This window comes from Nyctereutes procyonoides, unplaced genomic scaffold (assembly GCF_905146905.1).
Source record: "Nyctereutes procyonoides isolate TBG_1078 unplaced genomic scaffold, NYPRO_anot_genome, whole genome shotgun sequence".
NCBI lineage: Eukaryota > Metazoa > Chordata > Mammalia > Carnivora > Canidae > Nyctereutes > Nyctereutes procyonoides.
Window position 1 is genome coordinate 12,376,048 of NW_026575130.1, and position 14,576 is coordinate 12,390,623.

General features: G+C 36.7%; 1 protein-coding gene across 2 annotated transcripts in view; it reads right to left on the reverse strand.

The window, feature by feature from the left end:
- The window catches only part of TET2 (tet methylcytosine dioxygenase 2), a 125,462-nt gene that overhangs the window by 35,036 nt on the left and 75,850 nt on the right, over positions 1 to 14,576 (reverse strand). For both annotated transcript variants that reach the window (XM_055342453.1, XM_055342454.1), the window contains exons 3-6: positions 4,206 to 7,672; positions 2,423 to 2,513; positions 909 to 1,002; positions 117 to 325 (exon numbers count right to left, since the gene is read on the reverse strand). In XM_055342453.1, coding sequence (XP_055198428.1) covers positions 117 to 325; positions 909 to 1,002; positions 2,423 to 2,513; positions 4,206 to 7,626 — 3,815 coding nt within the window. In that variant the 5' untranslated portion in view covers positions 7,627 to 7,672. The remainder of the gene's footprint in view (positions 1 to 116; positions 326 to 908; positions 1,003 to 2,422; positions 2,514 to 4,205; positions 7,673 to 14,576) is intronic.

Here is a 14,576-nt window from a genome sequence, read left to right on the forward strand (position 1 = left end):
GAAACAAGCATTTTGGTTCCCATTTTATAAATGTAAAAATGTCGGTTCAACTCCCTTCCCCAAACACAATGATCAGATTTGGCTATCAGTGGAAAAAGAGGGGAGGCTTCACTTACTCTTCATTCAGGGCACACCGACGATTGGTGAGAGTGCCATATTTCCTCAGTGTTTCAGTGAGCTCTGAGTAGAGTTTGTCAGCCAGGGACAGTGGGATTCCTTCCCACACCAGGATGAGAATCACAATCACTGCAGCCTCACAGGTGTGGCCAGCTCGCTCCCGCACCAAACACAGTAGCTTCTCCTCACTGCAGCTTCTGCGAACCACCTGTGAGGGTTCCCATTCCACCCCAACACCCCCACCCCAACCAAAACAAAACAAGGGTCACTTGTGGCAGGTGAGAGCACTGATTTATGTATGCATATTTTTTCATGTCTGGGTCACAACTAGGGCAACATTTACTAGCACCTGCAACTTGCCTTTTGTTACCCATCTATGAAATTGGGGTCAGAACCAGGACAGGTGCAAAACTGCTCAGTGTTTAGCAGCCTATACCAGTACAGTGAGAGGCAATGCCCCCTGCATTAAAGCTAGAGCTGCATAAAAAACATGCAGGTCTTTTTCACAAAGTTCAAAGCTTTCAAAAATGACAATATAAAGTTTAATGGAAGGTATTTAAAGGATTAAGGACAACTTCACATTCCAAGAAGAATTATACCTTTTATCAATTTGAACGGATTTAAAAACTAATCTGCCTTTTGCTTAAGAACTAACACAAAATAAATATAAGCAACGTTCATTTCAACTAGCATAAATGACTCTCAGATCTGGTAACCCAATTCTCAGGGTTAGATTAATGAATCAAAATGCACAAGATTCAAGACCAAAGGCCTTGTCAGGTCACACTTACCCATTTAGCAATAGGACATCCCTGAGAACTTTTGCCTTCTTTACCAGTATAGATGACTCTTTCAATCCTAATAGCTTTACCCTTCTGTCCAAACCTTAAAAGAAATCCACAGAAACACACACACACAAAATTAGCAAATGAAAGTGAGGCAACCAAAATACTGAACATTTGAGCATAATTTTATTCTATGACCACATCCTGAGAAATGAATGGTTTAATTTATTTAAAAAAATAAGTCTAAGCCAAGCAAACTGGATAACAGACTTTAAGCTTTGTATTTCTTTGGTATAAAATATATTGATAATTGTAATGAACTATTTTGAAATTATATGTCGGGTGAAAATAAATGGGAAAGCTTATTTTTAGACATAATTTCACAAAGCACAAAACTTTTTTAAGTTTGTTAAATTCAGTCTTCTAAGATATATACTATTTGATTTTTGTCCTTTACTAAATTTAGCTATTTTAAAACTTGGGGAATCACAACAGATTTTAGTTAGAACTATTCCTCTGTTCCTCAAAGAATCTCTACCATTTTTTAAAGATGGCTTGCAAATAACTAGCATCTGGCAATTTTGAAAATATAGGATAGTTCTAGAGATAGATTATATTCTCCCTTATGACCAAGGCACTACTTACTACTTGATAATAACAAAAGGCACTTAGGAAAATCCCCTGTATCTGCCAGGCTACTAGAGGATTATTTAGTGAATTTCTACATACTAATTTAGAAATGGATAATTTGTAAATTGGGCAAGAATGATACAAAATATGTCCTTGCTGCCCACAATGTCTCCTATTATATTTTAATAACACTGCCTACCTCATAAAGAAAAGGCACCCTAGCATAGTAACAACTCACATCTGTGGATACCTATATGAAAGTCTCTCTCTGCATTGATTGTCTCTCTCATAAGTCTTCTACATGCAGGACTAATTGTAGATTCAGGTAAATACTTGCATACCTGTGACTGACAGTAAAAAAAAAAATGCAGCTATAAATAGAATCTATCTCTATTTCTATTCAGCATCTCACACTTAACTTACCCTCTGCTCATACTAAGGGACTACTTCCTTACAGATCACTACTCTTTACAACTCTAGGTTAATTTAACTCCATGATTCCTTTCTTATACCACATTTCCCCCCTCTTTCTTCTTTGACACTTTATCATCAAGTGGGAAAGCCAGAGTGGGGCCTCTGTTTGCAGCCTGTGCCAGCACCCTTGTGCCTGGCAGGCTGGCTGGCTGGCTGGTTCTTGTGCGTGCTTGGGTTTTCTGGCATCCATCTCAAAGTGGGCAGCCTGTGCCAGCTCGCAGACTATTAGTCCTGTCAAATATTGTGACTCTCTGGTGAATAGCACAGTGTGTAGTGCTGGCAACCCTAGAATAGCTAAGCCTACTAATAATTACTCAATTTACAATTGTTTACTGCTTTGTATGTGAAAGCTGAAAAAATTCTGACATATACAAAAGGATAAACGTTAATCTGCCCTGTGCCTTTGCGTTAATTACCTTTCTTCCATGATTTCTCTAATAGCTGCCACATTAGGACCTGCTCCTAGATGGGTATAAAAAGGACCTTCATCTTTTTCAATAATTTGCTCTGTTGAGATAATAGAAGATTATTATTTTAGACCTCAATTATACTAAATATAAAGGCTACATCCACAAAGCTTATCCCCCACCTGCACATTAAGGGCCCTAAAATGTGACTTTAAACATTTTTTTCTTTAAAAATGAATAAATTGATGGACTGATCTATTAGAAAATGTGCCAAGTAATTAAGTATATGTACATGCTGGCTGTTGGATAAAAAATATATTAAATTACATTTCAGATACGGAATAAGAAATTATTTAAACAAAATAAGTGGAACTAAACAACACAGTGAGGGATTTAGAATATATTATATGTAATACCAACTACAATCCAGTGTTTTAACTGAAAAAAAAATTTTTTTATAGCTATCTAGAAGCCTGCCTGTTCCTTGGATGTTAAAAGATTAAAAATAAAATTTCCTGTCTTATCTCACCCCCAGGATATTGGCTCAGTTTTTATTGCCCAAGTACATTTTTCTCCTCTCATTTCCCTTCAACGTTTAATTGCTGTGTCTTGAAAATAAGAATATTGATTCCAGACTGTATTTGTAGTACTTTAGAACAATTTATGATGAGAAAATACTGGAGAGAGGGTCAGGTAAAAGGAAGAGTTTCTTGTAAACTAACAAAGATGGAGAATGGGAGGGGATGTTAGGGTGATGGGAGAAGAGGCTGCAGATGATTAGAACTTACCTAATGTTATCTATGACATGTGTGGTAGGTATCCCCTGAGGCAACCTAGTATTAACCACACAAAGGGGCGGTATGGCTCCTCCCTCCATTCTTCTATAAAATGTGTGGTGTCCCATTGTAAGAAGAAGAACATGAGGTGGGTGGACCACTGGCCATATCAGTTTAACATTTGTTTTTTTTCAAATGTCTTCTACTGTATCCAAGCTGAGGAACTATAATAAAGTCTTTATATATATTTTATATATATTTTATATTTATATATATGTATCTATCAGAAAAATGTTTCCCTATTCCAACAGGCCTATTACGTAGCTTGAATTTTAACAAAAAGGTGTCTGTTTGAAAAAAGAAAAAAATATACTTTCTATCAAAAAGATGACACTTTAAAGAGAAAGTAAAATCAGAACGAATATAAATCATACAGTATTTCAAGTGTATAAATGCAGGAAGGGCAACTTCATGAGTATTCAGAACTTTAGCATTATAATTTCCCCCAACTCACCAAGCCTGAAGACAATCTCCCCCTTATCTAGAAATTAATGTTGTAAAAAACACTAATATGTTCAACTCTGAATTAATACAAATTAAAAAGTTTCCACATTAATTTGCATATAGCAGTTATTTTTCTCATTTTAATAGATGTTTTTACTATCTAGGTGTCTCTCCAGGCAATGATACACAAAGAGTTAAACAGATTGATTAATCTAAAATAGATACCTTTACATTTTAAGGGGTTTGATTAGAGGAAGAAATGAGCATGCACATTGTTTTATTTATTTATTTATTTATTTTGGAAAAACTGAATGTAAGTGAAGTTCTCTCTTGCACAGCACAAGCATCTGTAATTTAAAGACAAGAAATGTAAGCTTCAGGTTTTTTATGAGCCTTTACAAATTGCTGCCAGACTCAAGATATTTTAAAAAAGAAAGAAAATCCCATATCTGAAGATGAATTTGCTAATTCTGGATAAACACCATGTGTCTCAGTACGTTTCTGGCACTTACCTACACATCTGCATGATGGGAAATCATATTGAGTCTTGACAGGTGTATCCAATAAATTTTTTATAGGAGTATCTAGTAATTTGGAAGGTGACTCTAAAAAATTATTGAGAACAGAACCAGCTGTTCTTTTGGTTGGTGTCTTTTCTGAAGAAGGAGTTGCTTGCTGCTCTAAAGCTTGGGTGTGGCTATCAAGTTCTGCGGCAGTGGTTTGTCTAGTTAAAACTGTGACTGGCCCTGACATTTCAACTTTTACTTGCTTCTGTGATTTGAGAGTTAGAGCTTTATGGTCAAATAATGATTTGACCTGAAACTGCTTCAGATGTTGCTCCATGGTCTCAAGGATGCTCCTTTGCTGCACATTGTCACAACTTGGGGGTGGAATCTCTTGCTTAGTTGTCTTTTTCCATGTTTTGTTTTCTGGCTGTGCTGACATGAGGCGCATACAGGTATGCGGCTTGGTTCCAGGTTCAACCTTAATTGGCCTGTGCATCTGATTATGGCAAGACTCAGTCTGGGGGTGTTGTGTTTGCTGCTGTTCTTGCTTTTGCAAGAGGTGCCACCTTAGAGCAGCATGCTTTTGAATGTCCTTCTGGGGAGGGGTCTGACTGTGACTTCCTCCCTGGTCAGACACAGGGAAAGTGTTTGGTTGGTTTTGCACCAGGTACCTTTGCTGAGGGAGTTGTGTTGCTTGCTGGCCAGACATATCTTGGTTTCTACTTCTATATCCCTGTAGAACTGAAGCTTGTTGAGGCTTCTGCTCCTGATCTTGAAAGCACCTATGAAGAACATCTTGCTTTGGAGTCACAGTATTTGGAAAATATTGCATGTGATGCAAATTTTGAGTCTTGTTTCCTGCAAAGAGTTCAGAATTTACAATCTGTTCTTTATTTTCTAGAACTAGGTGTGTATTGTTTGAACAAGCAATCTGTAGTTTGCTTGCATTTGATTTCAAGACCTGACCATAGGGGGGATTTCTACTATTCATATTCTGTCCTTGCTCCAATCCCATTTGAGTATTATGAGTCTGGAACTCACTTGATTTCAAATACTGATTTTCACCACGGAAACATTCTTCCACTTTAATCTGGCTAAAGAATGATCCTTCTCTTTGCTGATCATTGTTGCCTTGGGATTGAGAAAAAGTCTGGGGCATTTGTTCTTTATTCTTCATTTGCAATTTTTGTTGTTGCTGCTGCTGCTGGTTTTGAGAGATAAGTGAACTCTGGGATGGTTGTGTTTGTGTTTGTGCTGCCTGCTTATGAGGCTTGTGTTGTAAAAGGTGTGAGTTTGAGAATGGCTCAGTCTCTGAAGCCTGCGGATTCAAGTGCTGTTTTAATGTTGGGGGTATGAGTTTCTCAGTTTGGGAATCTGGTCTTTGTTCAAAATAAAACCTGTGTGCGCACAGTGACTGCATGTGAGCTTTGGATGAAGGGTCTGTCTTGGAGAAGTGCACCTGGAGTGAGGGTTTTTGGAACTGGAGCTGCTGGTCCACTGTACCTTGAGACTGCCCTTGATTCATCTCACCTTGGTATCTCTGTGGCCTATGCTCTGGCTGCATTATTTTCTGGATATAAACCTGTCCTGGGAGCCCCCCAGGCAGGCTGGAATTTCCAGTGTATTGTTTGGAGGTCATTTGATTGGAGGGGTTGGACTGATACTGAAGAACTGACCGCAGTGATACCTCATGACATTTTGGATGGGATTCTGCTTGATGAAAGTGAGGGGGTTTCAGTTCAATCCACCCCGGTTTCAGATAAGGCTGTGCTGGGAGCACAAGGCCTCGTGTTTGTTCCTTGTCTCGACCCTTCAGAATATCTTGCTCTCTATGTCCCATCAATTGCTGGCAGTGGTCCTGTGGATCCCCACTGCTACCAAGAATTGTTGGGTTATGCTTGAGGTGTTCTGATATTTGTCTCACTTTCTCAGAACATGCTGGAACAGTCATCATCCCTGGAGTCTGAATGTCATTCTTGTTAACACAATTATTCTGAGGCCTTTCTGGAAGCATCAGAGAGTGGTTGGGTATATGTGTAGATGGATTAGGACTTGGGGATGGCTGTGCCTCACGTTGACCCTCCATTTTTACTTCCCTTAAAAGAGCTGTGTTACTTTGGTTGGGGTAGTGATGGTGTTCTTCCAAAACTCCATCATTCAGAGTGCTTTTTACTTCTGAAGGAAGCTGAGAAACTTGTGGAAGAGGAGTAGGGGGAGAAAGAAGCAGTTGTGATGGTGGTGGTGTGGTAGGGGCAGAAAAGGAATCCTTAGTGAACACTGAGCTTTGCCTGAAGTAAGCACCATTTGTTTCATTTTGCTTTAAATACCGTTCAGAGCTGCCACCAGGAGCTTGCAAATTGCTGCTGGAACCTGAACAGAATTCTTCACCAGATACCAGCTTTGTGGTTCCTTGGATATTACTGTTTTCGGCACGAGACAGGCATCTGTCAAAAAGCAATTTTTGTTTTTCTGGTTTCTGGAAGGGACAGGTCCCTATCATTGCAGCTGTCTTACTGGCTTTATCAGCATCACAGGCCTCAGTCACCACTGCAACTGGCTCTGGACGCAGCTCAGAGTTCGAGGTCTGTGGGAGATTGATCTGCCCTGAGGTATGCGATGGGTGAGTGATCTCACAGGACAACTCATTAGTAGCCTGACTGTTAATGGCATGTTTGTGAGATGTGGTTTTCTGCACCGCAACGGAAACACAATCTGGATAATATTGAGACAGTGTTTTTTCCAGGAGTTCACCATGTGTGTTTTCCATGGAAGAGGCAGAAACTGTAGCACCATTAGGCATTAGCACTGCCTTGTTTGTAAGAAGTAATGTAAAGTTCTTGTCACGGTAGTTAGCATTTTTCTCTTTCTGCTCATTCAGAATCTGAAGCTCTGGTTTTTCAGACCTACTGCAGTTATGTGTTGAAGAACTGATGAGATCTTTAACTGCATTTTCTTGGGCTACAGAGCTCACAGATTCTCTCTTATCGCTTAAATTGGAGACATTTAGTTGACTGCTGCCTTTGCCTGGATTACTTTCTTGGCTTTCCCCGAAGTTATTTCTTTCTCCATTAGCTTTTTGGTCTTGTTTCAATTTCTTGTTCTGATGAAGCCCAGAGAGAGAAGGTTCACTAACTGTGCGCTTTATTCCTCCATTTTGCAAGCACCTGGAATACCCTCTACCTTCTTGGATAAAGTCTGGACTCACGCGACTATTCTGGCTTCTTTTCATATGGGGTATTCCATGGTAACTTTTGAAAGACTGCCACTTGGTGTCTCCATTTACTTCTGGATAAGGTCTCTCAGTCAATGGGCTTCCATTCTGGAGCTTTAGGGCCAGAGGTTCTGTCTGGCAGTTGGGAGAAGGAGATGGTGTCAGGAATGGACTTAGTCTGTTGCCCTCAACATGGTTGGATCTATCCTGTTCCATCAGGCTTGCTTCGGGGCCATCCACAAGGCTGCCCTCTGAATGAATTCTAAAGAGCATGGAAACAGAAAATGAAATGTATTAATACATATCTAGCAGTAATAACAAATATTGGAGAGTAACCATGACACTCATAATGCTGAAATTCCTAGACACAGCAAACTGTGATACTCATTTTCATATTTCAGTGTGACAACCAATAGCTGATTATTTTTGTCTTCCCAGCAACTCTCAAATATTTATGGTCATGGAGAACAAACATGATCAAAATCACCAGCTGATGTGGGAAATTCATACTGCATTAGTAAACAGAATCAACCTCCTTCCCAAATAATTCTTTTTGTCAAAATGCTAAAAGCAATAGAGAAGGATTATCTCCTTTTTTTCTTTCTTCTCTAGTACCTTACACATCCAATCACTTGCTAAGATCTGTCAGTTCCATTCGCTATACTCCTTAAGTCATCTCCACTGCTGCTTGGTAGCCAGACCTATATTATCTCACTTCTTTATCTTTTGCAGTAGCTCTTTAATATTTTTTTAAAGATTTATTTATTTATTCATGATAGACATAGAGAGAGAGAGACAGAGACACAGGAGGAGGGAGAAGCAGGCTCCAGGCCGGGAGCCCGGCACAGGACTCGATCCCGGGACTTCAGGATCGCGCCCTGGGCCAAAGGCAGGCGCTATACCACTGAGCCACCCAGGGATCCCCTGCAGTAGCTTTTTAGAAAGTTTTTCCCCAGCCCAGCCTATTCTCTCCCTAGTCCTTCAAGGTTCCTTCAAATTGTTACCAAAGGGAATGTTCTCAACACAAATCTGATGTCATATCCTCCCAAACATGATTTGCTGTCTCCACACTGCCTACATTAATAGTTCTCAAACTCTTTAACCCACACACCTGAAAGACAAGGCAAATTCCTTTTAGTGTCAATATTCCAGGAAATGGAATGGGGTGAGATATGTCATTTATAAAATGTCATTTCTAGGTGATTCTATGTCTTCCTCCACAGGGGCTGTCTGCCTACTTCTACTGAGAACTCCTGCCTGATATAAATGGTTTTTCATAGGCAGATTTGTATTTTTCTCTCCTCCTACTTCCTCTCACAGCTTACACTCCACCTATAACAACAGCTTATAAATACCCAAACGTGGTAAATCGTTTCAGGCCTCCATGCTGTTTGTCATTTTATTGGCCTAGAAAGACTTCTTAAGTCCCCCTGATTTGCCCAGTGACTCCTATACTCCTCTCAAAGTCTTAGGTATCACTTCTCTTAGGATTTCTTCTTTGATTTTCCAAGAGAATTAACAAATTCCTTTTTTAAAGATTTTATTTATTGAGAGAGAGAAAGGGAGCACAGAGGGAGAGGGAGAAGCAGATCCCCTGCTGAGCAGGGAGCCCAATGTGGGGCTTGATTCCAGGATTCTGAGATTGTGACCTGAGCCGAAGGCAGATGCTTAACCCCTGAGCCACCCAAGTGCCCCAATCACTCCCATTTCTGTTATTTCTATATCTTGTATATGGTTTACTGCTGACCATATCATACTCAATTTATTTTGTTTACTCACTGGACCGTGAACTTCTTAAGAACACTCTGTTCATTTTTGTGCTTAGTATAGAGTATCCAGTTTCACAAAATTGATACAATTTTGCTCATCTTACAATCATTTCTTCATTTACTCATTAATTAAAATATTTTTGAGACCAATTCTGATTGAGATTTCAAAGTCCAAATGACTGGAGTGCAGGGAGAAATGGGCACTAAAAACCATAAATAATCCATCATATAAAGTGAATGCTGCCTCATTCATGGTACAGTCATGCTTTATTTTCCCAGTTTTTCTCATCACACTTATTTTAAGGATGAAAGTAAAAAAATCTAGATTATTTTTCCTTCAAGCAAAAAAAAAAAACTACTAAAATAGTCACTGTTTACTAACCAAGACAAGTAAAAAAGATAAGATATAAACATTAGAAAGCAACACTGAAATTATCGTTTACAGATAATAAGATTGTATACTGGCCAACAAAAAGAATCAACTGCAAAACTATTACAGTTTATGAGAAAAGTAGTTGAATAAGAAAAAACAATAGCTTTGATATATAAAAGCAACAACCAGTCAGAAGTTTTAGTGGAATAATATACTATGACAGGAAAAAATATTCTTAACACTAGGAATAGATTTAAAAAGAAATGTGGAATAAATCTTTAAGACAGTACTGACATATACACGAGCAAAACAAGCAGAAAGGTATAATACGTTCTTGGGTAGTTCTCAAATGAACCTATTAATTTAATGCATTCTCAATAAAAAATACTAGCAAAATGTTGTGAGGAATTAAAGAACTTGACTCTAGAGTTCACCTGGAAAAATAAACAAACTGGATAGTCAGGAATAACCTGAAAAAGAATTATAAAGGGGCCTGGGCAGGGCAGTAACCAAACTGAAAGAATCTAAAAAAGGAACAAAGGCTATTGTATTTAACACAGCTTGTACTTGCAAATCAGTAAAAAGAATGTTAATAAGACCAATGGAGGGATGCCTGGGTGGCTCAGCTGTTGAGTGGCTGCCTTCGGCTCAGGGCTCAGGGCATGACCCTGGAGACCCAGGATCGAGTCCCACATAGGGCTCCCTGCATGAAGTCTGCTTCTCCCTCTGCCTGTGTCTCTGCCTCTCTCTCTCTGTGTCTCATGAATAAATAAATACAATCTTTTTTTAACACAAGGTTTTTTTTTTTAATTTTTATTTATTTATGATAGTCACAGAGAGAGAGAGAGAGAGGCAGAGACACAGGCAGAGGGAGAAGCAGGCTCCATGCATGGGGAGCCCGACGTGGGATTCGATCCCCGGACTCCAGGATCGCGCCCTGGGCCAAAGGCAGGCGCCAAACCGCTGCGCCACCCAGGGATCCCAATAAATACAATCTTTAAAAAAAAAAAAAAAAAAGACCAAAGGAATAGAACAGAATTTCAAGAAAGAGATCCTGCCACACAAATGTGAAATGACAAAATGACAAAATTGGATTTACCTCTAACATCTTATACCAAAATGAATTTTAGATCTATTTAACGCTTGCATATGTAAAACAAAACCCTAAAAAATTTAAAATAGTCTGAGAAAACTTTAAAAAAGAATAATGTCATGACTGGGTGAGTTCTTCATGACACAAAATCTAGAAGACATACAAAGCAAGAAAGTTCAATAAATCTTGTGCATGCAAAAATAAACCCATAAGTGAAGTTAAAAATCCATAAAACTTTTCTTAATATACAGAACTCTGACAAATTGACAAGAGAAAAACCAATCACTGAATAGAAAAATGAGCAAAGGACATGGACGGTTCACAGAAAATGAATGTATGTATAAGAATGCTACAATCTGGAGACACTTGGGTGGCTCAGTCAGTTAAGCAACTGACCTTGGCTCAGAATATGATCTCAGGGTCACAGGATCCATCCCTACATCCCACGTGTGTGGCCCTGTGCTCAATGGGGAGTCTGCTTTTCCTTCTCCCTCCCTCTGCCCCTCCTCTGCTCGTGCTTTCTCTCTCTCTCTCTCTCTCAAATAAATAAAATCTTTTTAAAAATGCTACAATCTGTACCTTTACAAAAATAACTACAAAATCAGCTCTGGGAAAATATACAACAAAAATATAATAATGTTTTGCATCCAGGAAAAAGAATGGAGAATCTAGAAAATAGCACCATGAAACTGCTTTTATTATTGTTTTTGTAAATTTTAGGCATGTATATTACTTAAAAAGTAAGTAAAACTTAAATTGCAAAGTTACAATGCCTATTAGACAAAGACGACAATAGAGCAACATGATGTCTTAATTTCTGCTAGACCAACTTCCTAAAAATGTTAAGAGATGGGTTAGATGTGCATAGCCAATAGTTACATATGGCTATGGGGCCCTTTAAATGTGGTGAGCACAAATGAAGACGTACCATAAGTGTAAATACATATTGGATTTCAAAAACTTTAGTGCAAACAAAAAAGACAAAAAAGAACTTGATTTTTAAAAATATTTATGACATGTTGAAATAATACTATTTTGGATATTTTAAATAAAATATTTCATTAAAGTAATTTTATTTGTCCCTAAATTTTTACTCGTTTTAGTGAGAATACTGGAAAATTTTAAATTTCATATATGGCTTATGTTATATTTCTATTGGACAGTTCTGAGCTAGACTAATACTCTTAATCATCAATAATTCTTAATTTAAAAAAATTTAGGTTCTGGAATCATAAAAATTGATTTGTAGTCTTTAAGGTAAGGGGTATCTGCAAAATTAGGACCACTCCCACTGTTCAAAAATTAAGGAGCATAGAAAGAAACCTAGATAAATTAGCTTTAGGGACTACATCAATTAGCTTTCCAAATAACTATAACAAAAAATGCTTTCTTTTGGCAACTGTCAAATCATTTCACATTCATACCAATCAAAAAGTATTTATATACACACACGTACATTTATTTTGTTACATATTATATAAAATTTGCAAGCTCCATATACAATATATATTGTTCTACTTAATTTTCTAGATATAAAATATTATAATCATTTAATACATTATTCTCTATTATGATCTGTTCCACATAATTTGGACATTCTTTAAAGTGTCAAGGGCAGAATTACAATATATGAAGTTTGCAAATCTTTTATGAGCATAATAGCGCCTAAGAACAAATGAAGGTGACTTAAAATGAAATTTATTTCAATATGGAGCTTTATACACAATAGCCATATTTAAATACTAATTTAAACTACTAGCAGAACTATTCTGTCTGTGACAGCAATTTCTTTACTGGGTATAACCATTGGGTATGAATAATGGTTAACTTTTAAGGAGAGCAGGAAAATTATGTATTATCTTTTCATTCTAAGATGAAGATAATTTTTTTGAGGATTACTTGCAACTAGTTTACAAATCTGATTCAGAAAATTTAAACCAATGAAGTATTGTAGAGGAAGAAAAAAATTTATTCAAATTCAAAATATCCTAAACCATGCTTTTTGTGTATTACATGATCCAGTAATTTAGTTGCATGGTACACTTTTAATTCTATACTGACATTGGTGATTTTATACTAACATTGGCAAGCATTACTTATTTTTAATAAAAGAAAGAAAGAAATAAGACCTGTACATTTTACGAATTGTAGAAATATTTTAAAAAGCACTGTTGCTATAATCTTTACAGAGTCATTTATGTAGTTTTTCCAAGCTTACAAAAGTCAATAATTTATATATAAAAGAAAAAATCTAGAATAATTTTTGTAGATATCTATGTGCTGGACAGTGAAATTAAAGTTAATAGGTTGTTTTTACAAGTTAAGGGGAAAAAACAAAACTTTTTCTGAGAAAGTTTTTTGAATGAATATAAATTTTTGCCATAGAGATTTTTGCTGACATTCCTTTTGCTTTTCAGAGACTAGGAATAGTTTTTATTCATTCATATCTGCTCTTATGAGTAGTGATAGAAATATTTTGAATTCTCTATAGCTGAGTTTTTTGAGATTGAGATTAAATATCCTTTATTTTGTCCTACACTAGAGAACATTTAATCACAATAAGGTACGGAACCAATCAGGATACTATTCCATTATGCAACTGAATATTCAAATGTTTTTTAAAGTAATGCTAACTCTTGGAGGTTTGTGTACGGTAGCTTACGCCAAATCAAGTTTGTATCTATAAAAATCAGGAGAGAGAATTTTTACTTTTGGAGTCTCAATTTTACACTAGGGATAATGACTCACCTAAAAGGACATTGTCCCATCAAAATTAAAGCATTTTTCCCTAAAATTGTTATGAGTTTATATGCAAGAGTATAAGCAAAGAGCTTTTGGTAAACCTGGCAAGGATGACTGGAATGTTAAGCTTACCCAGTAATGTTTTTCATGGTGCCAACACTTCATGTTATAGTAATTAGTTACAATTTAAAAATGAATGGTGAGCTGTTAACATATATCTGAAGAGATGCTCTCATGGGTCATGGCTGATTTCAAACTGTCAATTTTCAGCTTACAAAATTCCTGAAAATTTTACAATCTGCTCTCACAAACTGTTATAAACTGGTTCTAACAAACTACTGGTAGATTAACAAAATATTAACAAATCATATTACTTTGTTTTAAAAATGGAATGAAAGTTCCCTAAGATCAAGTACAGGACATATTATTTTGATAGTCTTAAATCCAGAGTCATACTAGACAACAAAACTCTTGTTCATAGAATGAACTGCATTTTAAAATTTGGAAGGCTAAGAAATTTTATGATGACATATCCAAAATGAGTGATAATATGTAATAATATCATAACATATTACATAAATAATATCATATACATATTACATAAATAATATGTAATAATGATGGTCCTAACAATATATAAAACATTTCAGGATATAAGAAAGGATCTAGTTCCATTCTCTCACTTTACAGATGTAAAAACTGAGCAATTTTCTTGAGGTTAGGCATCATAATAATCGCTCCCACAGGGGCTAGCCTGGTTGCTCCATACATCAAGAAAAACACATAATTTAGGGAGTAATTTTATTTCATTAATAAATTCACTCTGCCAACATTTGAATCTTTTTACAATTAGGATGAAAAAATATTCTGGTTACATGTCTATCAATCTGTAACCATTAGAACAATTAGGGGCATTTTGCATGTATTTCAAGGTATCATGTCTTTGAATTGGAATAGAATAAAAAATAAAATGTAAACATTTAGTATACGGAACTTGAAGTTGCCACATTAATTCTGATCCACTCTTTTGCCACATTTCTATATTACCTTTTCAATCAATGCTGGGTTGCTGATGATTTTTGCTCTAAAATATTTTAGGACAATTTATAAATCTCCCCTGGTAATGCCACTGAGAGAATTAGAGTCCAACACTCATTAGTTTGTTTGTACATTCAGTCAAGCATTAGTT